The following is a 26,092-nucleotide window of genomic DNA, read 5'->3' as shown; positions in this document are numbered from 1 at the left end:
ATCGGCGCGTTTGATTGGCCTTTCTCTTGAACCAATGAGCGACGCGTATAGGGCCAGCAGCACGGTCCTTGTTTCAGGCAACGGCCTCGTGTCAGGCATGAACCAGGATATACACTATACATGGATATTATGACTGTAAATGGTGTACGAACACGATTTGCGTGAATTCGGTCGCATCCGGATTCGTCGGGTATACAAACCGCGAGTCAAATCGATGGACTGGTGCACTCCGGTGGCTTTCTTCGGTTGCGATGACGAACCTCGGCGGGAAGATGAACATGGAGGTCGCGCTCCAGGATGGCGATGTGGTATGGGCGCGCATGTCGTCGTACCCGTGGTGGCCGGCCATGCTCTTCACGTCCTTCGAGGCGCTCGAGGCCCACAACTTGCCTCTGCCCAAGCTCAAGCCGCCGACGAGCATGACGCCGATCGTGTGCTTCCTCGACTCCTTCGAGTTTTCCAGCATTGGCCGCAACAACATCGTGGCCTTCGATGCGTACAACCCCGACGAGCAGCTTCTCTTGGCCAAGCACCACAAACCCAAGCTGGCGCGTGCGATCGCGAACGCGCAGTCGATGCTCAACACGGTACAGGAACGCTGCTTGCGGACGAGGATACAATCCGTCAAGCGTGTAGCGAAAAGGATGGAGCTTCAAAGAGTACGAAGCCATTCGCGAAGACAACGACGTGGACGAGGCCGTGGACGACCGAGCTCTCGAGAGCAAGCCAACAAAGAAGCAGCGTGTGGCCGCTGACGAGACTGGTGTGTATCCTCCCGTGGACGACATCTTTAGTCGCTGCGTCCTAGGCGGCGCCGAGCCTTTGTCTGTCGCTCCAACGCCCAAGAGCGAGACCGTCGACGCGGCCGACGCTGCGATGCCACCGCCAGCGCAACGCGTGAAGCGGGAGCGCCCTGCGCCATCACGAAAACGTACGTGACTCTTGGCAATAGCGCTCGCTTATACATCACATGATACCAGCAGCGGCTGTGAAGAAGAAGAAGCTGCTCAGCGACGGCTCCGAGGTCGAGGTGCCAGCTTCGGTATGCACTTGGAGGCTGCAGCGATCTCACGCGAGTGTAGAGCCGCAAGGTGGGCAAGAAAGTCATGTCGACCGACAAGAAGATGACGGTGCGTCGTTATGGGCATGTGGACTGTGGTTGGACGTCTAACGTTCAGGCTCGCGAAACGAGCACAAAAACGCAACGGACTCGAAGCCAGCCGCACCTCGAAGACGAGCCAGCATCGTAGTACGCTCTTCCTCGCTTCTTGCAGTCGATCTCATCTCGATCAAGGCTACTCACGCGATGGCCATCGAAGAAGAGACCAAGCCGCCTCCCAAGAAAGCAGCATCAAAACCCACCGAGCCAAAATCACCTCCGCGGCCGCGCGACAAGAAGACTGTCCGCCCCGTGTCGCCGCAGAGTCGAAGTCGAGGGGTGGGTCTTGCGCATGCTTACACTGCGACTGACTAATGAAAATCGTTGTAGCTACCTGCAGCAGCCAAAGAGACGCCTGGCGTGGTGTACACCCCCGTCGCATTCGGGGCGCTGCTGCAGCCGCAGCCTCCTATGGTACGGTTGACCGTGCGAGCTTTCGTAAATGATCGTCCTTGGCATGTAGAAGAAGGCGCCGCGCAAGATTCTACCACGGGTACGTTTTGCGTTCTGTGCGGTGTGCTCTAACGACTGCTGTAGCACGGATCGATAGTGTTGCTGAGCGAGGCCCCCGTGCGCGTACGTCGTGGCGCCTGGGACGCCACCAACGTCGTTGGCGTAGGAGCTGCCGCAGACGACGAAGAGTGCGTCACCGACACAGGGGGTCGCCCCAAAGACTTTGAAGACCGAGCCACGCGCTGCATCGTCGCCGATCCGAGTACGGCGAAAGGTCAGCATTCGGCACCGCCGAGCTCTTCAAGCAAGCGATGTAGGGCAAGCCACGCGACGACCGACCAGTGCCAGCGACGCTAAAGGACCACAAGCCACATGTACGAGCCCTTGCAGCGCGTGCCAGTCCATGGAAGCTGCGAGTAGGACCTCTCCATCTCGACCGTCGATGCGGATCCAGCAGCAGAGATGCGCTTCACAGATGCCAAAGCGACGAGCGCAAGGAGAGCGTCAGCCGAGATGAGCACAAAGAGGGAGCATGTTCATTCCGTCGCCAACACCCTTGTGGGAGACGAGATGATGGGTGACGCCGCTCCGCTGGCTGTATCGACGACAGTCGACGTGCTGGAGAAGGGCGAAGCGACATCTCTCGATCAGCCTCCGGCCCGTTACCAGGGCTGGTTCCAGCTCTCGACACTGTCGAAGCGCTCGAGCCAAAGACCGCGGCCAAAGGCGTCGAGCCTACGCAGGCCCACTTTTGACAGACCACTCGAAGTCTTTTGCCGCGACGGGGCACCCAGAGACCTCTGCAAACGTGAATGTGCCCGAGATCTCGGTCGCGATGATCGAGCCAGCTGCCGAAGCGCAATCGGTTGACGCCGAGATCCCAAGTCGGATAGTTGAGCCAAACTCCTTCCTCAAAGTGGTCGCGCCGGTCGTAATGGTTGCTCCAGAGTCCTCTGTCGAGGTGATGGAGCCGGTCGTAGTGGTCGAGCCAGAGTCTGCCCTCCAGGTGGTCGAGCCAGAGTCTGCCCTCCAGGTGGTCGAGCCAGAGTCCGCCCTCCAGGTGGTCGATCCAGAGTTCTCCCTCAAGGTGGTCGAGCCAGAGTCCTCCCCCGATGTGATTGAGCCGTTCGCGATGGCTGTGGCAGAGTCCTCCCCAAGAAGACGGAGCCAGAGTCCTTCCTCAAGAAGATGGAGCCAGAATCCCGAGTCGTGATGACGGCACAAGAGCCCTCCGTCGTCGAGGTCGAGCTGCCAGCGTCCTCTTTTGAAGCGGTTGGGCCCGAGACAGTTGTCCAGCCCGGCCGTGCAGACATTATCAGCGTGGTCGACCCAGAAACAGTCGTCCAGCATGACCTCGTTGAGGCGGTCGAGCCACTTGTGCAACTCGGCGTGGTCGACGATCCAACGACCGTTCTTCCAGTCGCTGGGGCACAGATCAACGTTGTCGAGACCAAACCTACTCTAGTAGAGCACGAGCCTTGTGCTCGAGCCGTCGAGCTTGAGTCCGAGGTCGCCGTTGCACCGACCGATGTGAGCTCGCCGATGGCCGTCGCGAAGCAGACGTCGCCAGAGGTAGTGAACCCGGTCGATCTGGTTGCTGCCAATGCCCAGTTGACGGAAATCGAGCCCGAAAGCGTCGTCTCGGAGGGGGTCGTCAAGAACGAAAGCGTCGTCGAGGAGGGGGTCGGCAGCAATGAGAGCGTCGAGGAGTGCCCGGAAGCAGTCCGGATGCCCGCATCGCCTGTCGTCATTGAGATTGACGCCGAGTCGCCTGCCGACTCGAAAGCACCTGCGAAAGCGACAGCCAAGAAGGCATCCAAGGTGCGTTCTCAATATCTGCTGCGCTAATCCTTCACACGCGCCCGTCGCAGGCCAAAACTGCGACGAAACCAGCGCGACGAACGGCCAAACCAGCGAAAAAGGCCAAGGCGGTATGCTGTCTACTCAATCTGACAGCGAAATTCCACGCTTCTCTACTAGCTCGAGTTCTCGACCAGCTCCGAGTCGGACGAGGCGTACGGCAGCACCAAGTCGCGAAAAAAGCTCAAGCCCAAGCCCAAGCCCAAGCGTGTCAAGGAGGTGTACGTGGATGATGACGATATCGAGGACTTTGAAGAGGTCGTCTACGCGTCATGCCAGCACGACCACTCGTTCGTGGCCGAGCCCGAGTCGGCCGCCGAGACAGACGTCAACGCACTCACCACGCCGCTCTCCATGCTGTGGAACGACCCGGCGACGACGACGTATGCGTGCCGGCGCGAGTTTGTCTGGGACCACACGGTCTTTACCGACTCGGAGGACGTCGACGTGCGCCCATTCGCCGACGAGCCACCGACGCGCGGCCGCCGCAACGTTGTACGCCTGAAAGTCTGCTTTTTTCGTCGAGTTGAACACGTGGATGATGTGTAGCGCTCGGTGCAGCACAGCCAGCTGCGGCAGAACTTTCTCGCGGGCAACGCGCTGGACCCGCACATGATGGTCGAGTGCGCGCAGTACGCAGCGCCTCACGCGACGCACGACAAGCGGCCGCAGCAGCCGTTCCGCGTCTGCGTGCACCCGGACGTCGCCTTTGTCTGCGACCTCCACGCGCACTTGGCCATGTGCGAGATCATTGGCTACTTTGGCGGCAAGTTTGACCGCGACGCCAACGTCGTGTACATCCACGCCGCGTTTCCATGCCGCTCGATGCAGATCGAAGGCGACGACGGCGCGACCGACGTCGAGATGGACCCTGCGAGCGAGCTCGAGGTGCGCCAGCTCATTGAAGAGTCGCACTTGGACGTGGTCGGGTGGTACCACTCGCACCCGACGTTTGCGCCGGACCCGTCGATCCGCGACATTGAAAACCAAGCGAGCCACCAAGAGCTCTTCAACGAGATGGCGCACGCGCACCCGTTCGTGGGGCTCATCGTCGGCACGTACGACGCCAAGCGCGCCGACCCGATCGGCCTCTTTCGCTACTTCCACGTGCGCGGCGAAAAGATCAACGGCCGCTCGAAAGCGCCGCTCATGTACTTTCCGTTCGAGCTCTCGGCGACAACCCGCCGCTACAAGCCGCGCTCGCATGCTGCAGACGGGACGCCGTCGAGTCTCGACGTGCTGCAGCGCCTCCGCACCGGGTACGGCGAGAGCATCCGCGGCTGCGTCGAGCAAGTCATCCGCCTCCTCGAGTACTACAAGTCGTTTCCGCGCCGGACGCGCTGGGCCCACGCGTGGCAGCGGGTACTTGCATATTCCGTCCTCCGGCGCGTTCCTTGAGTGCCATGTGTGTAGACGACCAAGGGCGAGAAGCTCCGGAGATCGCTGCTACACCACGTGCAAGCCATCGATGTGGCGCCGTCGCAGCAGCCCGCGTTTGTCGAGGTCCGTCCGCTTAATATCTCTGACATTGTCTTGAAGTGTTTCGTGGTGTATGTAGGACATTCTGACGCACGTGCTCGCGTCGTGGTAGAAGAGGTTAAGACGACGCAATATTCTCGTTAGTTTTTGAACGAAAGCGACGGCGACGACGCGCGCGTCGACATGCGGCCGCGCACAAAGCCGCCGAAGCCCTTTTGCTCGTTCATGCGCTTCTTCTCTTCGAGGGCCGCGAGCTTGGCGTTCCACTTGGGCCCGACGTCGCGCACGACGCCGTCCGCGTCGGCAAACTCGGCGAGGATCTTGGTCACATCCGCCACGTTTTCCTTCCCGAGCGTCTCGAAGAACGGGATGAGGTCCTTGAGCACACGGTCCGAGCGGTCCGCGCCGTCGAGGTACGCCGGGATCGTGATGCCGTTGCCCAGGTGCAGCTGGAAGTTTTCCGGGTTGTGGTCGACGACAATGATCTTGCGCAGATCGCGGTTCATCGGGTTGAGATCCTACATCGCACTCAACGACCAGCACAATAATCGCACGAGCGACCGACCTTGACGTGCGTCCCGTTGAAAAGTGCGTCTCTTCGCGCGTCAAGTAGTGGAAGGCGCATTGCTACCCGCCATGCATGAGCGATGCGGCTAGGCTACACATTCGTACCTTGCTGTCGAGGCGCGCCAGCACTTCTTCGACCATCATGCGCGGCTCGCTCGAGAAGAGCACGATCTCGTAGTACTAGACGTCGATTGTGTCACTCACCAGATTGCATCGCAAGGCATATGTACCCGCGCGAGCGTCTCCAAGAACTCGTCGACGTGCGGACGCTTGGCATGGCGCCAGCCATACTTGCGCTACAGTACATATAAGACGATGGGAAGGCGACCATCGGCCAACGTACGTCCCACTCCGAGTGCAGCAAGACGTCTTCGACGCCAAGGACAAGGACCGGGATTTGCGGGTAGCCTTCGGGCACGCCACGGTTGATCATGGGCCAGTCCGGCAGCAGCTTGTCGCGCGACGGCTTGGTGAACGGACGGGCCATTTCCTGGATCTGCGCCATGATGTAGTCGGCGATCGCGCCCACGAACGAGTCGTTGACGCGCTGCGAGATGTCGGCCTTCGTCTCCTCAGAGAGATAGAGGTGCCACCCGGCGGCAGCCAGGCCCGTCGCGCCGAAGAGCGTGCGGAGCACGAGGCGCGACACGGGCGTCTTGTTGTTCTTGGTGAGCGGGCTCGATGAGGTCTCGGCCTCGAGCCGCAGCTGGCGGCGCGTCTCGCGGGGCACCGCCTTCATCTCGCGCAGCACCAGCTTGGTCGGCGCGCCTGCTTCCGCGGCCACGGACGCGTACAGGCGCGCGGCCCCGCGGGAGCGGACCACGGCCGTCGACACCAAGCGGGACAACATGGCAAAATAAATGGTGCTAAAAAGTTGTAGTGTCCATGCGGCCGCGATGCGATTGGTCAAAACCCATTAAAATCAAACGCAGTGGCCAATCCGACGCTGCCATTGCTGCAAAAATGGCAGCTTTTGGCCAATGCCATCGCGGAATGGCGTATCCGCGGACGCGAAGCTTCATTGCGTTTCTTCTCGATCATCAAGTAGGAAGAGAATGCTGCATGAGGCCGAGGAAGAAGCGCATGACGATGGACCTCCTGCTGCGTAGTGCAAGTGCTCCTCGCCAAGACCAGCATCAAGACGGGGATGCTCCTCGACCTCTTCAAGGCCCGCGACGACTTCCGCTGCCAGACCATGGCGACGGGTCCCGTCGACGTGCTGCTCTGCGCGCGGCCGGGCGTCGCACCCGCGATCCCGTTCCTTCTGATCACGGCGCGGGATTCGATCGAAGAGATCGAAGTGGCGGTCGCGACGGCCACAGCGACCTTTTCCCTGGTGTATGCGATCCAGCTCTTTCCCGCGACGATGCCTCCGTGGCTCCACCGGCAGGTCCAGACGCTCCTCATGACGCCACGGTCCCATGCAAAGTTGTGCATCTTCCCAGCATCCTCAATCGACTCGGCGTTCCGGGCGATCCTGAACATCCGGGAAAAGCACCAGTACGCGGCCGGAGCGCGCGCGCGAGCCTTCTTTGACAAAGTGCAGTGACCATGGGATTGCATCGACATGATGGCGGACGCGCTATTCTAGTTGAGCGATCAGCAGCTCTCCAAGGAGCACGAGCGGGGCATCCTTGCGGCCAACTTGCATTTTCTCTCGGACGACGACTGCGACATGCTCCTCGACATCTTTGGTGCGTCCACGATAGCGGAAGCAATGGAAGGAGATGCGCGGGACCGAGTAGGATCGATTGCCAACGTGATGCAAGCGTCGGCGAAGGACCTCCTCCGCCGCACGGTGCTCGACAAGGTCAACGCCGAGCTCGTCGCCGACTTTTTCCAGCCGCATCGATAAGCGTAACGCAGCGCCAAATATATACTTGGTGACTTCGGATGCAGCCGCGGCTTTCTCTGAGCGAGAGTCCATCGCGCCCGTCGCCGCGCAAGTCGGTTGTCGCGACGCCGTCCGAGGTAGTGCTCGGGCACTGCACGGTTGCACTGACATGACCCTCGTAGATGGCCGCTAGCCCCGTATGTCGCTTCGATGTAATTCTGCATGCGATCATCGATGGGGCTCGTCGTAGCAAGCCAAGTGCCAGCAGCGCATCAAGCTGCGTATGGAGCACGAGATGGTTCTCAAGAAGCAAGAGCGTGCGGACCAAGAGAGCAAGCGGCAGCGCGCGCAAGAGGTGGACAGTCGAGCTGCTCGTTATATCTTGAAATGCAGAGGTGTTAGACGATGGCGCAGGGCGCCAAGGTTGCTGCCCGGCGAATCCAGGCGCGGCGCCAGCTCGCTCTCAAAACCCTCGTACCTATCTCTCGTTTTCTCCAGCACGGAAACTTACCCCGTACTAGGACGACGGGGTCGAACTTCTCATCTCGAACCAGCCATCGTCCATCGAAGCGATGAACGTCGCACGTATGCTGTCGCCTCGCTTTGCCGAGCACGTGACCTTTTCCCCTGCCGTGCCCACGCACTCCAAGGCTGACTTTCGTGTCAAGTCGCTTCTCGAGAACGACCGGATCGGCGCCTTCTACCGCTAATAGACGCTGTCGTGCAAAGGCAAACCACGAATTCTTTATGCAGTGCTAGAACGTGCCACGCAAACTGTGCTTGGCAAAGGCGAGCGAGTCGCCGTACTTGGTGTGCTGCTTGTGCTTGCGGTGGAAGCTGTTGGTCTCGTCTTTCGGCGGCGGCGGCTTCTTGTAAAACTCGAGGTCGTTCCGCGTCGCGTACCGGCCGTCCATGTACGCTGCGTACTTGTCGCTGTCCGAGAGCGACGGCGCGGCCCAGCGCTTGCTGAGCGACTGGAACGTGGCGCCCTTGGTGTGTGCACCCGGAAACACCTGCTTTTCGTACTTGTGGTACAGCTGTTTGGTCACGTGCAGCAGGTCGTGCTCGAGCGCTATCCGTGCGCCCTTGAGCGCCGCGAGCTCCTTCTCGGCTGCCGTCAACGGCACGGTGGGCAGCACTGGCGCCGATGCGCTGGGCGGTAAGCTCGGCGGCGTCGACTTGGCGTCAGACGATGTACCACGGGTCGACGGCAGAGGGCGCACCAGCGACGTAATGATCTTCTTATTGTTCTCAGGCCCCAGAAGCCGACTTGCCCGCAGTGTGCGCTACACGCGCACGTTTTTCGCTGCAAGTTGAAGTCGCGGAGGATACGTACGACTTGGGGCTTGTCAGGTACGAAGATGGGGCGAAGCTTCTTCCGAGCCTCCTCCACGTCGCCGAGCTTGGTGATGTCTGCAATCAGCGCGTCGCCGCGCCGCGCCTATGAAGAACGAGGGTGTGTACCCACGAGCGTCGTTGTTCCACGTACGCGCTGCAGCTGCCGGTGGAGCTTGTCGCTCTGGAGGATGTGCTCCATCTCCGAGAGCACCTCGGGCGACACCGACGGCTTCTCGAGCCGCTTCATGAGGTCCAGCGTCGAGCATCCGCCGCCGCCGACGGTCGCGAGACGGCTCGCGCCCTCGACCATGCTCGCGATCTGATTGCAGGTATTTATACGCCGGGACAAAATAAAAGGACAAAAATCAAGTTCTGATATCCCAGGGATGCTAGCTGCGATGGAGATTCGGTTGCGCGAGTTGCCCGAACCGATCCTTGTCTACGGCACATATCGCTCGAGTAGCTTTCTCACAGTAGTACAATACGACGTCAGCGCATTCGAAGCCATTCTTCAGCTAGCTTCTTCAGCTGGGGCAAGCCGTGCGCCCACGGTGGTACCCTTTTTTGTCACAAGCGGCACCAAGCGTCACCGGTGTTGGGTGCACATGGTTGTCAACGGCCGCGATGGCGGCAACCCGCCGCCGTTATTAGGACGAGCGTTGTTGCTCCACGATGTTATCCAGACGCGTACAATTCAATTTACACGATGGCCTCCATTCGGTCGTCCAGCAAAGTGCAGAGCAGCGCGCCGCGTAGTCCGCTCAAGAAGGCGATGCGCGCCAAGTTTGGGCTTCCGGACGCGCAACCGATCGGCCAAGTGTCGAGCGAGGATCCGCTGAGCGCTGACCAACTGCGCACCAAGCTTTTACGCCAGGTGGTTGCGCTCCTCGAGCGCGACGACTCGATGGTCGACTTTGTCGCGTCCGTGGTCGACGCGGTCGCGTCGCAGCCGCTCGAACAGGACACGATGCGGCGCGCGTTCCTCAAGCAGCTCAACGAGGCCGAGGGGCGCAAGCCGGTCACGTTCAGCAGCGGTCGGGCGAAAAAAAGCTTCAACGTCCACCACTGCCGCGACTTTATCCTGGCGTGCGTCAACGAGATCGTGGACCTGGACGAGACCGACCCGTCCTTCGACTATGCAGAGTCGTGCGCCGACTCGACGAGTGACTACCCGTGGCGCGCGCCGAAAGCTAAATGCTCGTCACCGTCGCTGACTGAGCTGCTTGTGCGGCCGGCATCGCCGCTCGCAAAGACGGGCGCCGGCTTCGACTACATCGAGACGCTCTCGACGCCCGCGCCCGAGGACATCGCGAGCCACCTGCGCCGGCTCATCCGATTGCACAACGAGCAGCACTCGGAGTCTACCGACAACGTCGATGACGACGATGATGATGGTGAGGCGTTCAGCAAGGTGCACGCATACGCGCGCTCGATGGCGCAGAAGCGGCGCGCGTTTGCAGCCTTCAAAGAGGCGATGCCCATGGAGCCGGCGAGTCCGCTCAAGAAGGCGACACGGCACGGACCGCTGGCGACCAAGCGCTTTGTGTTCAACGTGCTTCGGCGCGAGCTGCCGGCGATGGCGGCGGAGAGCCCGCTAAAGAAGAGCCCGCTCAAGGAGTTTGCAACCAAGTACAATTCGTTTTCCAAGTTAAAGGCGCACCGCAACGGGTCGCCGACGAACCGGCAGCGCAAACAGCGGGCGCTGCAGCAACTCAAGGCGCAGTCAACCAACACCAAGATCCTCGTCCAGCCGCGGGTGGCGCCGTCGTGGCGCCAGTCGCTCCGGGACTTTGCAATTGTCGTTCTCGGCGTCTTGCTCGCCTTGGCCGCCGTCGAGGAATTCCAGCGCTAGGTAATCTAGATTTTTCACTGAAACGATGAATATTTACGCAGAGTCGGAGCGATGACTCACTCGCGTTCGCATTATTGGTACACATACGCGCCGCAGTAGCCTGCCGATCCTGCTCGGGCGAGAAAGTGCGTGCCACCCATTCGAGGTCACGGAGAGTGGGAAGACAGAAGATCGATCGTGAGAGCACAAAGCACAAGACATGGATAATAGCAGTTAGACATCGAAACGAGGGACGGCGACGGGTGGACGACAGGGACGGGTACACTTCTCCGATTGAGGTGTGGAAGATGTAAATACGTGGGGATCGCGACGTTAGAGGATCGCGGAGCAGAGAAAGTCGAGCTCGTCGAACGAGAGACGGCCGCGGTGCGCCTCGGGCGAGTGCACGGGCACGGGCTCGGCGCAGATGGTGTGTTCGATCTTGATGGTTCTTGCCAGCAGAGGTCGTCGACGCTGAAGAAGCTTTCGCTGCACGAGCTGTCGGTGGACGGGCGGCCGCACGAGTCCGTGTCCGAGAGGAAGTCGTCGCTGCTGCGGTGCGTCATAGGGCTCAAGTCGCCGAGCGTCTTCTTGTCGGTCGACTTGGCCGACTTGGCCACGATGCGCTTTTGGCGGTCAAACTTGCGCTGAATGCGGTTGGCCTTTTCGCGGTGAAAGTTGCAGAGCTGGTGGAACTGCCCGTTGCGCTTGTACGAGCGGTCGTTGAGGCACTTGCCCGTCTTGTAGCGGCACTTGCCACCGTCGTGGTGCGACTCGTCGCTCGGCTTGGCGACCATACTGGAGGTATGTGTGGGTGGCGGGTGGAAATGGAAAGTGACCGCTGGGTAGCGCGTGGTGGGCGCACAATACGCCCACTGTGCCCAGTGCCACATGGCTTCTTGTCAACGCTAGGGCAGATGGTTCGTAGTAGCCACGGATGGGGTTAACACCCAGCCCGCCACGTGGCGCGCCCCGACGCCAGAAAGGCCGCAAATAGAAACCCCACAATGTACACGCTGGGTGGCGGCCATGACGTGGCGAAGCTGCCAGATGGCGGGCGTATGGCGGCTTCATCGCCGTCATCGTTCGAATTCGATGGCCTCTGCAACGTCGTCTTCTTCATCTTCTTCGTTGCGGTAAAAGGCCAATACCCTTTGAGAACCTGGTGGCGATGCCAGCCTCTATCGCCGTCTTGGAAGCAGCGGTGATCGGGGTCGACACCGTGCGTCGTTGTCGCTTGGCGAAGAAGCATCGTACATCTCTCGCAATGTGTGCAAATGTAGGTAGAGAGCCGGCGTCTCGTTTTTACCCTCGGGGTAAGCTCCAAAGCGCAAAGCAGCTGTGCGGAAAGGCAGCTGCCGCTGGGTTCTGAGTTTTAAGGTACCACGCACATAGCTCCGGACCGAGATGTTGAACGAGAGGCCACCACCGATGTGTTACGAAAAGAAAGAAATCGCGAGGTGTAGTAGCAGTTGGTTGATCGAAAGTAGCTACGCCGCGGTACAACGGACGACGTGCTTGGACAGCCGGAGAGCGCCACGTAAGAAGTACAAACTCAAGTGCATTGTCGGCGCTCGGTCGTCGGCACCCAGCATCCGTCTCTGCTAGAGACACCATGAGTAGCCGGCTTTACGATAGACCTTCTTGCGTAATGGATCGCGACGTAAACACGGTGTGGAACGATCTCTTCGTCTTGCGGCCGCACATACACCATACTGTAAACAACATCCTCCGAGGTGTTGCACGTCCGAGGTTGCTGCGCCTTGCAGGCCGGTGTAATGGCACTGGATTGCTTGTACCGAGACCAATCACGGACCGCCTTCAAGCGGCAACCTATTTTCAGCTGCGAAACGAGGTCATGACGCGGCCGCCTCGCGACGTCGTCGTCGCGCCCATGGGTCCCGAAGCGTGGGCGCGCACTGTACGTTGCTTCCTCGGTGGTTGCTGTCCAAGCGAGCGCTATGTAATAGCCAGCGCACGCCACGCGGCAGGACCTGCAGGACGCGCGCCGGGAAGAGAACCGCGCCATGGCCGCGAGTCTGGCGCACAAGAAAAAGACCCCAGCGGTCGCGCGCGGACACAAATACGTCGTGTCAGGGCTCATGCACCCACGGCGGGGCGACAGAGACAGTCGATCACCTCGAGCGACGGCTGTAGTCGAGAGTGGGACACCCGCCAAGCGGCGGACGCGGTCGGCGCTTCTCGACGAACGCCGATCGGCACGGGTCGAGGCGAATGCCACGTTTGCGCCCAAGCCCGTGGTGGCGCCACTGCCCACAACAGCGTGGTGGAAGACCGAGCCTGGGTATGTCGAGAGCCCGCCGGCGCGGCCGAAGCGGGACGTGGCCAGTGCGCCAGCGACGCGGTCCATCACGGTACGTGCGCCGGCTACTCGAATTTTGCGCGTCGTGCGGTTGTAGCCAACGTGCGTGAGAGTAGCTGGCCGAGGTCACGGAAAGGCGCGGGAAGAAGACTCAGGTGTCGGGCAAAATCACGCGCGAACGGTTCCGGCCGGCCACCGCGGGCAACCGTCAGCCGCAGATGGAGCGCTGGACCGATGCGGTCTTTCACTTTTCGCTGCCTCAACACACGGAGAACCAGGTCCTTCTGGAAAAGGTAGCGGAGTATATACACTTGCGCATACTCATGCGCGTAGTACGACTTGAGCTTCAAGCTGCCGCTCGACAGCTCCTTCACGCACGACAAGATCTTCCACGAGGAGCTCATCAAAGGCGGCATCAAGCGCGCCGTGCACGTCGAGCCGGTACTCGCACCACTATCATCATCTTGCGACGCATCACGGCCGGAACCTAGGCCGACCTCGCCGACATTGACAAATCGGCCAAGGCGACGCGAAGGCGCATGGCCGAGAGCCGACGGCTGCGAGAGAATCTCAATGCGTACAAGGCCACGTCGGGTACGAAGCTTCGGAACGAGCTGAGGATACGATCGTATGGCACAGGCTTTGTGGACGAGCCGACGCCGGTCGTCGAGGAGCTGCGCGGCCGCACCAAGTCGGTGCACTTCGAGGAGCCGCTGGACGACAGCGCCAGGATGCGCATGGTCCGCGACGCGTGGCGCGTGCGCTCGGGGGGCTTTGACATGGTCACGCAGCTCGAAAAGCTGCACGTGAACTACCCGTGAGGAGACGCTATGCGGATTGCTGTACAGTAGAAGAGACGTTCTTTATCATTGGTTGTTTTCAATCCAGTGCTGGGCCCAGGCCATCACGCGGGCGACGTTGGACTCCATGTCTTCGATCGAGACGGACGAGAGCTCCTGCACGATCTCGGGCGCGTAGCTGCTCTGCGCCTCCTCGAGCACGACCTGCATGATCTCGCACTCGACGTTCTCCTGGACCTTCTTCTCCGAGTAGCCGCGGGCGACGAGCCGGTCAAAGAGCGTCGTGTTGTCCGAGCGCAGCACGACAACCTAGCGTTTTACATAAAACCCGATTCGAGTCGATCGCAAAAGGACGTACGAGGTCGAACCAGCGCTCGGGGAAAAAGTCGCACGTGTGAAAGTCCACAATCACGCCGCCGTCCGCCGAGCTCATGACGTCGTCCATCTCGTCGACGACCTTGTCCTCGTCCAGGACGAAGCAGTCAAAGTCTTCATCGCGGCCCGAGTGGAGGCTGTGCTGCTTGACCTACGTCGCGCATGAGCCATTCGCATTGCTGTCGGATCCGAGTCGCACGAGGTCGCCGACGTTGATGTTACGGAACTGCATCTTTTCCTAAGTAAGCAAGCGTTAGCATACGCATTGGAGCTTAGAGCTTCGGGTACCGCGAGCATTTGGCTCATCGTCGTCTTCCCCGTGCCAGGGGTCCCCGTGACGAGGATGTTGGGCAGGCGGCGGGCCATTGTCGAAGCGCAAGTGCTGCCAACCAGGCAACCGCGCGCTCATTGGCTCGCCTTTGAAAAGCATGCGGTATTTTGGCCAATCACATTTCGGAATCTCTCCCAGGCGCGCCAATGGGTTGGGCACATGGTGGTGTGGATACGAATTCGTATGTGCGCACGGAGCCGCGTCATGGTCCACCTTGGACGTCTTCTTCTTCTTCTGCTTGTGGTGGTGGTCATCGACCGGCGTTGGGTGGCGACCAACTCTCTGTATACTTCAACGGGAGTAGCTTGGACGCTGGACACTCGCAGCTCCTTTTCCTTGCCTCTCGACAGACAGGCGCTGCTTGGGTACTAGTACTTGTTGAGCGCTGATGTTGCGGTCCACTCGTACACAGTACGAGTCAGCAGAAGAAGAACGACAGCAACAATCTCGGACCGGCGACAACAAGAACGGCGCGGACTCGCTGCCTCGTCCCTCGTCGCTCACCCTCATGGGCGAGAGAGCAGTAACTCGCGTAGCTAATGGAAGGCACCGTAGTCGCAGGTGTCGTCGTCTGCAGTCAATCGTTGGCAGCTGTTACAGTGTCGACACCCAATAGCACGTCTTTTATTCGAGGTCTTTTAGAGGTCCGGAAACTCGACGTCGAGGATGTGCTGGCGGTGAATCTTGCGCTGGATCGCCTTGCGCTGCTCGTACGCGGTCTTGGTCTGCGCGTGCAGCACAACGTCCATGACCAAGTCGAAGGTCCGGAACCACTCGTCGAGGGCGATCGTCTTGTGCTGCGTCGGCCAGATCGTGTCGAAGCCGTCGCGCACCGCAACGTACTCGAGGCCGAGGTACTGGCACAAATTCCGGTACCCAAACTTCTCGGTCAGGAGCGGGAAGATCTCAATCACGTACGCGTGTGCGGCCGCAAAGAGCACGTTGGCGAGGCCCGCGCCGTGCATCCCGATGATGACGCGGCTTTCCGCGATGAGCGCGATCTGGTCGGCCATCGACTTGGTCGCAAAGTCCACGGCCTGGAACCGGCAGTGGCGCCCGTACTTGTCCTGCATCGCCCGCAGCACGTCGTCCTCGTTGGCCCACATGCGGTTGACGTCGCGGCCACGTATGGGGCGCCGCGACACGATCGTCACCACACAAGGCCTCGTCGCGTCGTGCACGGGGTTGTGCGCGATGCGTGGCACCTTGAACGCGTCAAAGACAGCGTCGCGAAAGTCCTGGAGGAGGTAGCTCTCAAAACACGGCTGGTCGTCGTCCAGATGCTGCGTGAGCGGACCAAAGTGCTCAAAGGGCACGAAGAGCGCATCCTTAAGAAAGCCGACGCGCTTCCCGACAAGGTCTTTGCCGTAGACTACGTCGTGGGCCGGGCTCAGAAGCTTCTGGAAGATGCTGTCGTACTCCATGCGCTCAGCATTGTCGAGGAAGACGACGCGCGTCGTCGACGGCGACCACTGCAGTTGCTGAGTCGCAATGACCCAGGCGTTGATGGCCGCCGAGAGAAGGTAGTACGGGCTCATGGCATTTTTGCGCGCGACGACGATCGCGCGCTCCTCGATCTGCGTGTCGTAGTCGCCGCGTTCGCAGCGCCACTCGGGCGCCGACTCGTTTACATGCTGCGGAAACACGTGGGCGAGCAACGAGGAGACATCCTGGAGCAGGCAGTCGTTGCACATGACGCGGCTGGACTGCGCCTTGTAGCGCGGGTCGTACCCGTCGTCGTCTTCGATTGGGTTCTTGACCAGCGCCATGGCGGTGGCATCGCGCATGTCGAGACCAAAGTTGCGCCACACGGAGCCGTCGGTCCAGAGCCCGTCGCCTGGCAGGTGCGTAATGGACGTACCATCGTCGCGGCCGCAGAGCTCCTTGGCTTGGATCGCATCGACGATACCATAGTCAACCTGGCGGTAGCAGTTGCTAAAGTTGTAGAGCTCGAGGAAGGCGTCGTCGACCGAGATGTTGCGGCGCTCGTGGTAGGGCCGCATCTTGGGCGCCGGCGTCTTGGGCGCGAAGAAGCTGCTGCTGTAGTCGACCTCAAGCATGTGCAGGATCGAGATGCTCAAGGCGACCCAGACGACGAGGTACGCGCCGAACGTCCAGAGGTACGCCGAGAGCGACAAGTGGCGGAGCATCGTCAATCCATAAGTGCGTGATATCCTGTTACCAATATGTTGCGTGGGTTTAGACTCTGTCGCCAGCAGCCATTGCAGCTTGGACGACGCTTGCTGTATGGAGCCAGACACGATCCGAGAGGCACGCCATCTTGGTCGAGCGCAATAGCGAGGTGTTGGTGCGTCGAGGCAATCGTGTGTCCAAAGGCAATCTTGGTAGTGGCAACATTAGCGCGACGACTAATATCACCCAACGTTTGCCACGTGCCACACAATGCAGTGTTAAAATCGGCAGACAGAGACACGCCCTAGGGTGCACGCAGACAAGACTGCATTTTGCGGGGCGTAAGCAGCTTCCAGAACCTCAACCTGCGCAAAGAGAGGCGTGGTTTAGACGGTCGACCACTGTAAGATGTGTTTTATTAGTATATTGCACCGAGGCCGGCGGCAGGGAACCTCGAGGATGTTTTGAGTTGGCCACCGTGGGACTTCGAAATGTGGGCGGCTTCTGTGGTGCGCCGCAACGCTGCGACCAAGGTCTCGATGCACCGCGCTCAGCCGCTGGCGAAGCATGCGCCCATGGCCATGCAGACTAGTCGTGGCGCGCAAGTCGGCCGGCTTCAGCTCCGCCAAGCCAGCTCCACAGTGACGAAGGAGTCGAACCAGATGAGCTGGCTCGTGGCCTCGGGCACCGGCGCCTTCGCAGGCACGGTCTCTGCCCTCACGGGCGTTGGCGGTGGCATTATCATCATCCCTGTGAGTCATTGCACATTCGTAGCACTAGCTCACCTCGCTTTCTGCCATCCTAGACGCTGGCCAAGTGACGGGCTTGACGCAACAAGCCATCAACGGCACGTCGATCGCCGCCGTGACTGTGAGCGCCACCGTGGGGTCTGTAAACTACCTCATGGCGGGCTGTGTCAACATCCCGATGGCGGCGCTCGTGACATGCTCGTCCATCTTCTTCACCAAGGTCGGCGTCCAGTTGGCCCACAAGTGCGTACCACGTCTTTTTTGCCCAATGTCCTAAGCGCCGACCTCGTAGGCTCAGCCAAGTGCACCTGCGCCGCGTCGTGGGGCGGCGATGCTCATCAGCGTGCCTTTCATCTACTTTAAGCACGAGCTCCAGGCCCGTCGAAGCGACGCGAGCCGGTCGGACAACATTTCGCTCGAGAAGCGCTTGGACCTGCAGTACTTCACACACCACGCCGATTCGTCGGCGTACGTGGACGCAGTCGCGAAGAACTTTCCGCACTTCTGCGCCGTCAACGCCAAGTACCTCGTCGCTGGTGCCATCTCGGGCTTTGTCTCGGGCCTCTGCGGCCTCGGCGGTGGCATTCTCGTAGGCGTCGCATTCGAAGTGTGTCTTTATCATGTATGTATGCGTAGATGACGACGTACTTGACGGCGGCGAGCGAGATGCCGCAGGCCGACATCATTGGCACGTCGCTCTTGGGTATCGTGCCTGTGGGCCTCTCGTCCACCTACCACAACCTGCAGAAGAAGTCGGTGCACCTGCCGAGTGCGCTCAAGATCGGCGTCGGCCTCGTCGCTGGCGTTGCCATCACGTCCAAGTACGTCACGCTCAACGTGTCGCAAGAGAACCTCCGACTCATCCTTGGCTCGACGCTCGCGACGTCCGCCATCGTCATGCTCAAGAAGGCCTGAGAGTAGAGTGGGCAGACAGACCAACAATAGTTGCTTTGATGTTGGACTTTGTATCGCGCCGAAACGCGCAAATAGTGTAAGCGCCGTGTCTGGATTTAGTATCGTGGCCGCAGTTCGAAAGATACCCAGGATACGGGGCAGCGGGATGAAGCGCTTCTTCCACCTGCCAGCGTCGCCCTCGAAGCGCAAGTACGAGGTCGAGCGCTCCAAGCTCGAGACCGCGCTGTTCGACATCGAGGCCAAGAAGCAGGCGCTCCTCGCGCCGACGGACGCGCTCGATGAGCTCGTCGAGGACGCGACGACCCTCGGCGAGACCCGCCCCATGGGTGGAGGCAGCGCACCGCGCCCGACGTCGCCGGGAAAGACCAAGCCTGTGGCGTTCTCAAAGCCGTCCTTCTCGAGCGACCTCCCCATGTCGCTCGCCATGTCCTTCTCGACCGTCAACTCGTCCATGCGGCTCTCGCCATCCAAGCAGTTACTTGACACGACCAGCTCCGACGCTGTCTGGAGCCTAAAGGAGGTATTCCTCGCGCAAGATGCTGGCGACGATGTCAAGATCGGAACCGTCGAGCTTCATACGAGCGCCAACCTCAAGGCGGCGAGAGAGCTTATCGCCCGGTTTCTTTCGAGCGCTCCCAAGGGCTTTGTCTTCGAGACAGAGGACGGGGTCCTCGACGCGCACGTGGAGAGCACAGTGCTCCTTCAAGACGCCTTTCCCAGTCGCATCCGTCTGCGAGCACTCCAGCCGTTAACGTCCAAGGAGGCACAGCAGCGGCGGAACTTGGTCAAGGAGCGGCAACAGGCCGCGTTTGAGCAGTTTGTCCAGCGCCGGACGCAGGAGCCCAAGCCGCAGGAGGCGTACAAACCGGAGGTCATCGAAGCACCCGTCGTGGTGCCCAAGTTTGCGTCCGTGCAGGAGCCCGTCGTTGTTGTCGCGCCGCCAAAGCCCCCCAAGCACGTGCTCTTGTCGACGGTGCAAACACTAGCTGGCCACGAGTGCCACATCAAATTCATTTACTTTCCGACGCTGGAGCGCGTCATCTTGCGCACGAAAGTGGTGGGCTGCCCGTTGCCTGTGACTTTGGCGATCCACGAAGACGAGTTTCGGAAGCTTGTCGGCGCCACGGACACCACGTTGTTGCTTGGTACTGAAGGTTGGCGAAGCTGAGCCTCACGTCTGTGTCTAGACTACGCCTTGGACGAGGTCAACACACAGTCGATCCTAAGCAACTTGACCTTGCTCGTGCCAGAGGATGCCCATGGACTGTACCAGATGCGCCTCAAGCGATATGTGCACGCGGCCAAGCCGCGGAAAGAGCCAGCGCCCAAACACCACGAAGAAGAAGAGAAGCCGCCGATTGTTGTCGAGCCACCGCCCGCAGCAGCACCACCATCGACAGCGCCCGAGCACGTGAAGTACATCCGCGTGGTCAAGTCCCCTCGAAAAGAAAAGCCAGCGCCCACCCCGCAGGTGGCACCAGTCATGGAGCCTAAAAACGTCGTTCCGGCCCAAGACAATCCAGATCCACCGCGCCGCAAGACGTCGCACCCCAAGCCGTCTGAGAAGACCGTATCGCCGCGGCGGGCCCCTCTCGAACAAAAGGCGCCGGCACCTGCTGTCGAGTATCACACTGTGGAGGCGGCGCCCCCGCGACATCATCGACCAGTCCACACGGCGCCCGAGAAGTCATCGCGCGATGAGCACCACCGCCGGCTTCGTGCAAATCTCGAGGCGGCGTCACGCAGCTCCATTTCTGCGATCGACGACGACAATGTGGTTCCGGAAGCGGCGCCCGCGGTCAATGCGGTGTTTGTCCAACTCGCAATCCAAAAGCTGCGATCGGGCCCGGATAGGGTATCGTCCCTGCACCACGGCGACGGACACAAAGATGATATTGACCGCTTGTACGCAGCATCTAACCCGCGCTCGATCTCGCTCTCGCGCCACTGCCTCATCTCAGTGTTCTGGGACTACCTCTCGGCGCAAGCGATTCTCATTCCGGCGCATCCGATCCAGTACGCGCTGGCGGTCTCGGAAGACTCGGGGGCCTCAAGCCACGTGGCTCCACTCCTCGCGCTCGCGATCGAGGACGAGATTGCCGCGTGCGACGCGGGCCACGTTCGCGACATCCAGCACGACTGGCGTAAAGCCGTGATGGACGACGTCATCGCGATCGCGCACCTCATGGAGAAGACTACCGAGTGGGGCGAGGTGGAAATCCGTACCCTCAGAACGTTTGAAACCAAGCTGTCGCTCACATGCCACGTGTCCCGCTGGATCCTCCCGAGCTATTTGCGCGCCGCCATCTTTGAAGGCGTCTTCCCGCTGCTGAGTATCAAAGAGATGCCGCTCGAGACACCGTCTCTGAGCTACATTTCGGCAAAAGAGATGGCGTTCAAGCCGCAGCTACTCAAGAATTACACCCAACTCGAGCCTAAGCTGCACGCGATGCTCGAGTTGCTCTATATACTCGCGTATTCCTACTACCATTCGCCGCGCTGCACGGAGAAGCACTTGCGGCACTTTGCAACGCCCGCAACGTCGCCCGACGACCGCGTCGGGGTCATTTTGCTAGCGATTGACGAGCGCCAGGTGCGTCTCAAGGAGGCCCGTTTCGCGTTTACAGACGTGACATCGCACGTGTATCTCGAGCGCATTCTCGTACTTGAACCGCGTCTCGCCCACGTACACCCGGTCGTCAAGGCGAGCAAGCTCCCGTCCTTCTTCAAGGAACTCGCCGTGTACTTGATCAAGATGTTCCGATTGTATCGTGCCCACCTTGAGAGCGCCTTTCGCGTCCGTGACAGTGTCCAGATGGCCCAGAGCATGCGCTTCCTCCTCGAGCTCGTCAAGGCGCACGTGCACGAAGCGGCGACGGCCGATGCTCCCAGTCCGATCGGAGAATACCTCGTGAGTGCCTTGCAGCCGCGGCTCGGTTTTGACAAGATCAACATTGAACGCACCCGATTGCACTTGCCACACGTCGTGCTTCAATCAGAGTTTTGCCTTGCAGCGCACGCCCACTGCGTCGCTCTAAGCACGTCGGACGCGACGCGGCGCCGCGCTCGTTGGGACAGTGCGGCCGACATCCCGTCGACGACACTGCAGCGTTTCTTCTTCAAGGGCGAGCATGAGCTTCTTTGTGAGTTTGTGCTACTGTCGACACTGCCCGACCAAACGATCCTGTCCGAGCCCGTTGACGAAAGCAAAGACGACGTCGATCGTCAGCCCACACCGTCGGACTGGGAGCAGCTCCACGCCATGTACGTGGACGAGGTCGTTCGGCTTTGGACGTACCTGCTCAACGGGCACCAACAAAAAGGTCACGATGGTTTCCGCGTCAACGTGGCGTTCGGCCTCAACATTCGGCACGCGACTGGCTCGGTCTTGACCCCCGAGATGCTGGCGAATACGAATGTGAGCTTTTTCCTCCACCACCCAGACGTCCAGTCGGTCGCAGTAGCGTTTGCAGTCTCGGACCAGCTCTTGCGTGTTTCGATTCGCTTTTACAAAGAGCTGGCGTCGTCGACTCGGCACGCTACGGCGACGCACCGTCCGAGTACGACGGGGCGCCATGAGAGCAACGCGTTCAACCAAGCACTAGTGCAGCTCGGCGCCTTGCCGGCCACAGCTATCAGCGTCTTTCTCTTGCAGAGAGGACTGCAGTTCATGACGCAAAATCTGTTTGGTGAGCGCCAGAACGCGTGGGACAGACTGCCACGGGGCCGGGCGCTCTACGACACGCTCATCGAAGGCCGCCTTACGACGCGTTACGCCGAGGATCTCATGGAAATCGCACTCGACAAGATCTTTGCTGCGATTGGCGACAACCCTTCGCTTTTGACGCCCGAGATTGTGCAGTTGCTAGTACGGATCCTCGAGCGCGCCAACAACGATTGCGTCGATAAGGATGGATCGACGTCCGCAGTCCAGTCAACCACCGATTTTATCGCAGTAGGAACATTGCGCTTGTTTCAAAACCTCTTGGCACCTCCAAAACAAACTGTGCCGGCCGTCCCGAGTCTCTCGTCCGTCGTGACGTTACCCCCGCTCACGCAAAAGCAGGTGGGGCAGCGTGACCTCGTGCTCGGATTTTTACTTGTGCGTAGAAATGCTTTATCGATTGCGACGGACTCGGCTTGCTCCATGACATGCTGTCTGCCCCGTCATTCCTCCCGACGACTGCGTTTGTCGATGACAACACGACCAAGGCCATCTGCGAAGCGCTCATTCGACATGTGCTCCTGACGCGCGAAATGTGTGGGCCCAGCCGCGCGCTCATTGTGCATCACACGCTCTGGACAGCGTACATATTGCCGCGCATCGAGACCGACGAGCTCGAAGTGTACACAAGCGCCATACTCCAAGCGATCGGTGACGTGCTCCTCGGAGCCAAGGACAAGCACATGGTATCATATCTGATCCAATGCAGCTGCGGCTGCCCCCGCAACCGCCACTGGTAGATCCCTTTTTCTTTAGCATCGAAAGCTACTCGATTTGTTTAGGACAAGCGATGTGTATGAAGCCATGACGTCGCTCTTCTTGGACTTGATTGGCACCAAAGCCGGCGTCCGCTGGGCCCAGGAGCACGACATGGCGGGCGTTCTAGCGTTGTTGAAGCCGCTCGAAATGTTTTACATTCAGCTGCTGCGCGACGCGTCGGGGCTCCAAGCGCGCTTGCTGCGCACGATCTACCTCCTCGCGCGCCGCATCAAGATCCTCGACAGTCTCGTCAAGTTTTTCGACATCGTGCCCACAGCGCTCCTCGGTTTGTACTCGCGCGGAAAAGTCCCGCATTTGAACGTCGAGATCTTGCGCGTCCTCGCTTCCCTCCTCCACCTTGGGCTTCTGCGCAAGGTGCCGCATGTTGCTGTCGGCGTCTACGGCGCGACCGTGACGGAGCTCTCGCTGCTCCTCGTCGACGCTATCAATCCGCATATGATGGACGCCGTACCGTCGATGTGGTCGAACGTCGACTTGTCAAAAAGGTGTTTCGCGGTGCTAAGTTGCTCTCGCTCATCGCGGACGAGCACCATGCGAGCTTGGCACTGGCCACAAAAGCCACGGACCTCGACGGGCGAATGCCGAGTCTTCTTATGCTCTTTGTGAATCTTCTCGACACCAAGCTCGACAAGGCGCTTGTCGTATTGCAGTTGCCCGCGCTCATGAGTCTCATCTGTCTTTGCTACGACCCGACCATCGCGCTGATTTGCACGAAGGACAATGTCTTGGCCAAGGTGCTCGACCTGCACGAGACGGTCTCGACGTCGTTCATTTCGACCAAGCAGCAGCTGTGTATTTGGGTCGCCGCCCTACTTTGCACACACATTTCACTCCACTGCGCCGCTGCCAGCTATGTGAGCGACCAGACGATGCGGCGCGTGCTCAAGCACTCGTACGCAAGCATTGCACGTATCAACCGAAGCCGGTCCAACGGATTCGACGCTTATGTGGGACGCGTCAACCGCCAAGGCACCATCGATGTCTTCGAGCCGCCACCCGTCGCGGGAAAGCGTCCCATGCACGACATGACGCGGGTCCTCACGTCCCTTCGATCCAAGATGCAGGCGATTGAAACGGATCCTGGCAGCGCCCGCGACGACATTTCCAAGCAAGACCACTTGCTCGAGTGGGAAGAGAACCTCGAGGCAGGCATCGCAGACCGAGACGATCGCACGTCGACGCTGTACTCTATCCTCATGTGCGCACTTTCGTGCATGACGTCGAGTGTTGGCGCCGTTAAAGAGTCGCGCGAGGTCATCGTCGTCGCCCAGTCCATCACGGTGCGATCAACGCATCACAATCGCTGTGGTCTGACATGAAACTAGGGCTACTTTATCGCCGAGGAGCTCACGCCGCCAGAGTACATTGTCGCGACCTACTGCTTTGCGCTCAAGAACATTGTGTTTGCAGCGTTTCGCGCCGCATCGCTCAACGAAATCTGGGAGCAGCAGACGCTGATGCAGTTTCTAAAGAAGCTCTTTGGCTTTGTGCAAGCTAAAAAGCCCGCGGCCAACACCATCTCGCTCGGTCAACAGTTTGCGCTGGAGCTTTTATGGGGTCTCGTGCTCATCTCGAAAGGCAAGGAGGCGTGGTTTCTCAAGGAAGACTTCTCGGACGCGCCACAGCTGCCGCTCGTCATTGCGCCACTAAAGACGAGTATCTCCGTGCTGACGCGCGCGCTTGTCGACGACGGCACGAAGCCGCCGCCCCTCAGTTGCGCCAAGCTCAAGGTCCTCGGTGACGCCGCCGCCAGCACGGACCCGATCGTGGCAGAGTACACTTGCGCCGTGCTCGCGACGCTGATTGAGGACCCCAACATTGCGCAATTTTTCTTGACGGAAATTGGCTACAATAAGCTGCTCATCATGGTGCAACAGCAACAAAACAAGGCATCGACGCGTCATTTGCGTCTGCTTGAAGACGGCAACGAAGAGTTGGACCCGGACCCGACCGTTGACAACTCGGAAGCGACGCGCCAAGTGAGTGGCGCCAATCTGCTGTACGACGCCAAGCACAAGGCCAGTCGCGAGATGCGCGCATTGCTCCAGCTACTGCGCCTCATTGCAGTGTGCATTCGCGTCGTCGCCAAAACCGAGGCCATCGAGAACGACGCAATCACCAAGTTCGAGGTACTCTCCTGTCCAAAACACGCGTGGTGTTAATTTCACGAGCGTAGAAACGGACCAAAGACACCTTTGTGAGCTTGCTGCACCAGATGAAGGACCCGCCCGTGCTCGTCCAAGTGCTAAATGGCATTCGGCATTTGATTCCGCTTGCGCCAACGCACAACTTTGACGTGTACTTTGAGCGGCCCGATTTTGACCGAGTGTACCACCTTTGCCTGGACCCGACGACGTCCGAGAAGGTCCAGGTCGCGGCGCTACGCTGTGCGCGCTTCCTCTTGCGCAAGTACGCGATCAACACGTGCCTCGCGCGCATGCTCTTTGACGCCCGCATGCCCGTGGTGCTACTCTTTGGCCACATTCACATCAAGATCCAGATCGAGGTTGTTTTGTCGTCCGATGGAGATCGTCTAATTCAGAGCTGATAGGCTGTCTACTTGCTCTTTGAAATTTCGATGATCTACGTCAACAAGAAGCAGCGGCGGGCACTCGCGCTAATCTTCGACGCACCCGAGACACGCCCGATCCTCGCGGGGCTCTTTACCAAATTTGAGCTTCTCATGCAAAGCAAAGCGTCGAAAGCACATGCGCAGCTGCTCATGGACATTCTTATTCGACTCATCATCCAGCTCGACTTGCTCAACTGCGTCAACGATGATTTTCTTGTCGAAGCCATTTGCCACATGATCGAGACCATCTCGCTCGACACCAAGCCGACGCAAACGGTCGACCAGCCCAACTTGCATACGCCGCTGCGGCCGATGGTAGTTATGCGCCCCGAGATATGGTTTCTCTCATATGCATTAGCTCTGCGCGGCGCTCGCCAAGCTCGTTTCCAAGGGCGACAGCGCGTCACACTTCCTTCAGCTGTCGCGCATCGACACGATCGTCAAGATCCTGAGCCAAGAGTCGACGTTGGGCGAGCTCATGGATTTGGCGTGTATTCTACTCACCCTCGCGTCGCAAGAGACGGCCATTGCTGCGTACCTTGGCACGTCAGCGCCTCAAGCGATCAAGCACATTGGCCACGTGCTCGGTAGCTTCTATGAGCTGCAAATGGTCAACAGCGGTTCCGATGCCCGAGCTGCGTACGACGACGATGGAGATGACGTCAGTAAGGCCGAAGTGCTCGACGAAGACGAGAACGACGCGAGTACATCTGGGACGTCGGAGTATCGCAAGTTTCGAACAGTGAAACATCGGCTTCTGCTTAAGATTTTTTTTCCAAAGACCGAAGAACTCAAGGTGTCGCGCCATTTGCACCAGATTTACAAATATGTACATTTGACCTCAACTACGTGCGCTTAGCTTGTGTAAA

General features: G+C 59.8%; 14 protein-coding genes across 14 annotated transcripts; 9 read left to right on the top strand and 5 right to left on the bottom strand.

The window, feature by feature from the left end:
* Positions 1-251: 251 nt before the first annotated feature.
* SPRG_19550 (hypothetical protein) lies at positions 252-1,647 on the top strand (the record flags this gene model as incomplete). The annotated part of the gene is made up of 9 exons (XM_012342719.1): positions 252-587; positions 637-763; positions 809-931; positions 984-1,042; positions 1,083-1,130; positions 1,179-1,249; positions 1,295-1,438; positions 1,490-1,573; positions 1,623-1,647. Coding segments are annotated over 7 exons (765 nt in total). The 3' UTR covers positions 1,296-1,438; positions 1,490-1,573; positions 1,623-1,647.
* A 97-nt stretch (positions 1,648-1,744) lies between these two features.
* Positions 1,745-2,764, top strand: SPRG_19549 (hypothetical protein). The gene is made up of 4 exons (XM_012342718.1): positions 1,745-1,886; positions 1,930-1,986; positions 2,033-2,645; positions 2,673-2,764. The coding sequence occupies exon 3, from the start codon at positions 2,075-2,077 to the stop codon at positions 2,480-2,482; it is 408 nt and encodes a 135-aa protein (XP_012198108.1). The 5' UTR covers positions 1,745-1,886; positions 1,930-1,986; positions 2,033-2,074; the 3' UTR covers positions 2,483-2,645; positions 2,673-2,764.
* Positions 2,765-2,937: 173 nt separating this feature from the next.
* On the top strand, positions 2,938-5,107 carry SPRG_04101 (hypothetical protein). The gene is made up of 6 exons (XM_012342689.1): positions 2,938-3,433; positions 3,484-3,543; positions 3,593-3,967; positions 4,022-4,834; positions 4,886-4,975; positions 5,031-5,107. Exons 1-6 carry the CDS (start codon positions 3,155-3,157, stop codon positions 5,061-5,063), a joined length of 1,650 nt encoding a protein of 549 aa, XP_012198079.1. The 5' UTR covers positions 2,938-3,154; the 3' UTR covers positions 5,064-5,107.
* SPRG_04100 (hypothetical protein) lies at positions 5,092-6,368 on the bottom strand (the record flags this gene model as incomplete). The annotated part of the gene is made up of 5 exons (XM_012342688.1): positions 5,092-5,469; positions 5,513-5,578; positions 5,624-5,698; positions 5,749-5,814; positions 5,862-6,368. 5 exons carry the CDS (start codon positions 6,366-6,368, stop codon positions 5,092-5,094), a joined length of 1,092 nt encoding a protein of 363 aa, XP_012198078.1.
* A 297-nt stretch (positions 6,369-6,665) lies between these two features.
* SPRG_04099 (hypothetical protein) lies at positions 6,666-7,373 on the top strand (the record flags this gene model as incomplete). The annotated part of the gene is made up of 3 exons (XM_012342687.1): positions 6,666-7,058; positions 7,110-7,212; positions 7,264-7,373. 3 exons carry the CDS (start codon positions 6,666-6,668, stop codon positions 7,371-7,373), a joined length of 606 nt encoding a protein of 201 aa, XP_012198077.1.
* A 23-nt stretch (positions 7,374-7,396) lies between these two features.
* SPRG_04098 (hypothetical protein) lies at positions 7,397-8,099 on the top strand. Its single transcript, XM_012342686.1, has 5 exons — positions 7,397-7,489; positions 7,535-7,549; positions 7,603-7,707; positions 7,755-7,826; positions 7,874-8,099. Exons 1-5 carry the CDS (start codon positions 7,412-7,414, stop codon positions 8,060-8,062), a joined length of 459 nt encoding a protein of 152 aa, XP_012198076.1. The 5' UTR covers positions 7,397-7,411; the 3' UTR covers positions 8,063-8,099.
* Positions 8,081-9,048, bottom strand: SPRG_04097 (hypothetical protein). Its single transcript, XM_012342685.1, has 3 exons — positions 8,842-9,048; positions 8,689-8,793; positions 8,081-8,638 (listed from the first exon to the last, which is right to left on the bottom strand). Exons 1-3 carry the CDS (start codon positions 8,998-9,000, stop codon positions 8,108-8,110), a joined length of 795 nt encoding a protein of 264 aa, XP_012198075.1. The 5' UTR covers positions 9,001-9,048; the 3' UTR covers positions 8,081-8,107.
* A 546-nt stretch (positions 9,049-9,594) lies between these two features.
* On the top strand, positions 9,595-10,542 carry SPRG_04096 (hypothetical protein; the record flags this gene model as incomplete). Its single annotated transcript, XM_012342684.1, has 2 exons — positions 9,595-10,062; positions 10,090-10,542. The coding sequence occupies 2 exons, from the start codon at positions 9,595-9,597 to the stop codon at positions 10,540-10,542; spliced, it is 921 nt and encodes a 306-aa protein (XP_012198074.1).
* A 312-nt stretch (positions 10,543-10,854) lies between these two features.
* SPRG_04095 (hypothetical protein) lies at positions 10,855-11,318 on the bottom strand (the record flags this gene model as incomplete). Its single annotated transcript, XM_012342683.1, has 2 exons — positions 10,855-10,962; positions 10,995-11,318. The coding sequence occupies 2 exons, from the start codon at positions 11,316-11,318 to the stop codon at positions 10,855-10,857; spliced, it is 432 nt and encodes a 143-aa protein (XP_012198073.1).
* Positions 11,319-12,353: 1,035 nt separating this feature from the next.
* SPRG_04094 (hypothetical protein) lies at positions 12,354-13,706 on the top strand. Its single transcript, XM_012342682.1, has 6 exons — positions 12,354-12,442; positions 12,492-12,896; positions 12,961-13,137; positions 13,178-13,285; positions 13,336-13,438; positions 13,484-13,706. Exons 1-6 carry the CDS (start codon positions 12,380-12,382, stop codon positions 13,663-13,665), a joined length of 1,038 nt encoding a protein of 345 aa, XP_012198072.1. The 5' UTR covers positions 12,354-12,379; the 3' UTR covers positions 13,666-13,706.
* Positions 13,682-14,394, bottom strand: SPRG_04093 (hypothetical protein). Its single transcript, XM_012342681.1, has 4 exons — positions 14,308-14,394; positions 14,219-14,257; positions 14,003-14,170; positions 13,682-13,953 (listed from the first exon to the last, which is right to left on the bottom strand). The coding sequence occupies exons 1-4, from the start codon at positions 14,383-14,385 to the stop codon at positions 13,711-13,713; spliced, it is 528 nt and encodes a 175-aa protein (XP_012198071.1). The 5' UTR covers positions 14,386-14,394; the 3' UTR covers positions 13,682-13,710.
* A 564-nt stretch (positions 14,395-14,958) lies between these two features.
* On the bottom strand, positions 14,959-16,519 carry SPRG_04092 (hypothetical protein). The gene has a single exon (XM_012342680.1). It carries the CDS (start codon positions 16,498-16,500, stop codon positions 14,989-14,991), a length of 1,512 nt encoding a protein of 503 aa, XP_012198070.1. The 5' UTR covers positions 16,501-16,519; the 3' UTR covers positions 14,959-14,988.
* Positions 16,520-16,974: 455 nt separating this feature from the next.
* SPRG_04091 (hypothetical protein) lies at positions 16,975-18,147 on the top strand (the record flags this gene model as incomplete). Its single annotated transcript, XM_012342679.1, has 4 exons — positions 16,975-17,239; positions 17,289-17,479; positions 17,525-17,821; positions 17,869-18,147. 4 exons carry the CDS (start codon positions 16,975-16,977, stop codon positions 18,145-18,147), a joined length of 1,032 nt encoding a protein of 343 aa, XP_012198069.1.
* Positions 18,148-18,292: 145 nt separating this feature from the next.
* On the top strand, positions 18,293-26,082 carry SPRG_04090 (hypothetical protein; the record flags this gene model as incomplete). The annotated part of the gene is made up of 9 exons (XM_012342678.1): positions 18,293-19,292; positions 19,335-22,213; positions 22,258-22,607; positions 22,654-23,098; positions 23,155-23,931; positions 23,977-24,780; positions 24,828-25,157; positions 25,203-25,538; positions 25,582-26,082. 9 exons carry the CDS (start codon positions 18,293-18,295, stop codon positions 26,080-26,082), a joined length of 7,422 nt encoding a protein of 2,473 aa, XP_012198068.1.
* Between the last annotated feature and the right edge of the window lie 10 nt (positions 26,083-26,092).

Source organism: Saprolegnia parasitica (assembly GCF_000151545.1).
Source record: "Saprolegnia parasitica CBS 223.65 unplaced genomic scaffold supercont2.10, whole genome shotgun sequence".
Lineage (NCBI taxonomy): Eukaryota > Oomycota > Saprolegniomycetes > Saprolegniales > Saprolegniaceae > Saprolegnia > Saprolegnia parasitica.
The sequence above is the reverse complement of the archived record's forward strand: the minus strand, read 5'-3'. Positions and strand labels throughout refer to the sequence as shown.

Excerpts from the sequence above, each read along its gene's own strand:
- SPRG_04098 (XM_012342686.1), top strand. The coding sequence starts at position 7,412 with ATGCAGCCGCGGCTTTCTCTGAGCGAGAGTCCATCGCGCCCGTCGCCG. Across the intron at positions 7,708-7,754 it reads AGCGGCAGCGCGCGCAAGAG|ACGATGGCGCAGGGCGCCAA; the intron begins GTGGACAGTCGA and ends CAGAGGTGTTAG. Across the intron at positions 7,827-7,873 it reads AGCTCGCTCTCAAAACCCTC|GACGACGGGGTCGAACTTCT; the intron begins GTACCTATCTCT and ends ACCCCGTACTAG.
- SPRG_04093 (XM_012342681.1), bottom strand. The coding sequence starts at position 14,385 with ATGGCCCGCCGCCTGCCCAACATCCTCGTCACGGGGACCCCTGGCACG. Across the intron at positions 14,258-14,307 it reads CGATGAGCCAAATGCTCGCG|GAAAAGATGCAGTTCCGTAA; the intron begins GTACCCGAAGCT and ends TTGCTTACTTAG. Across the intron at positions 13,954-14,002 it reads CCGAGCGCTGGTTCGACCTC|GTTGTCGTGCTGCGCTCGGA; the intron begins GTACGTCCTTTT and ends GTAAAACGCTAG.
- SPRG_04094 (XM_012342682.1), top strand. The coding sequence starts at position 12,380 with ATGACGCGGCCGCCTCGCGACGTCGTCGTCGCGCCCATGGGTCCCGAA. Across the intron at positions 12,897-12,960 it reads CAGCGACGCGGTCCATCACG|CTGGCCGAGGTCACGGAAAG; the intron begins GTACGTGCGCCG and ends GCGTGAGAGTAG. Across the intron at positions 13,286-13,335 it reads GCGCCGTGCACGTCGAGCCG|GCCGACCTCGCCGACATTGA; the intron begins GTACTCGCACCA and ends GCCGGAACCTAG.
- SPRG_04101 (XM_012342689.1), top strand. The coding sequence starts at position 3,155 with ATGGCCGTCGCGAAGCAGACGTCGCCAGAGGTAGTGAACCCGGTCGAT. Across the intron at positions 4,835-4,885 it reads GGGCCCACGCGTGGCAGCGG|ACGACCAAGGGCGAGAAGCT; the intron begins GTACTTGCATAT and ends CCATGTGTGTAG. Across the intron at positions 4,976-5,030 it reads AGCAGCCCGCGTTTGTCGAG|GACATTCTGACGCACGTGCT; the intron begins GTCCGTCCGCTT and ends TGGTGTATGTAG.
- SPRG_19549 (XM_012342718.1), top strand. The coding sequence starts at position 2,075 with ATGCGCTTCACAGATGCCAAAGCGACGAGCGCAAGGAGAGCGTCAGCC.
- SPRG_04092 (XM_012342680.1), bottom strand. The coding sequence starts at position 16,500 with ATGCTCCGCCACTTGTCGCTCTCGGCGTACCTCTGGACGTTCGGCGCG.
- SPRG_04097 (XM_012342685.1), bottom strand. The coding sequence starts at position 9,000 with ATGGTCGAGGGCGCGAGCCGTCTCGCGACCGTCGGCGGCGGCGGATGC. Across the intron at positions 8,794-8,841 it reads TCCACCGGCAGCTGCAGCGC|GCGCGGCGCGGCGACGCGCT; the intron begins GTACGTGGAACA and ends CGTTCTTCATAG. Across the intron at positions 8,639-8,688 it reads TACCTGACAAGCCCCAAGTC|CGCACACTGCGGGCAAGTCG; the intron begins GTACGTATCCTC and ends GTGCGCGTGTAG.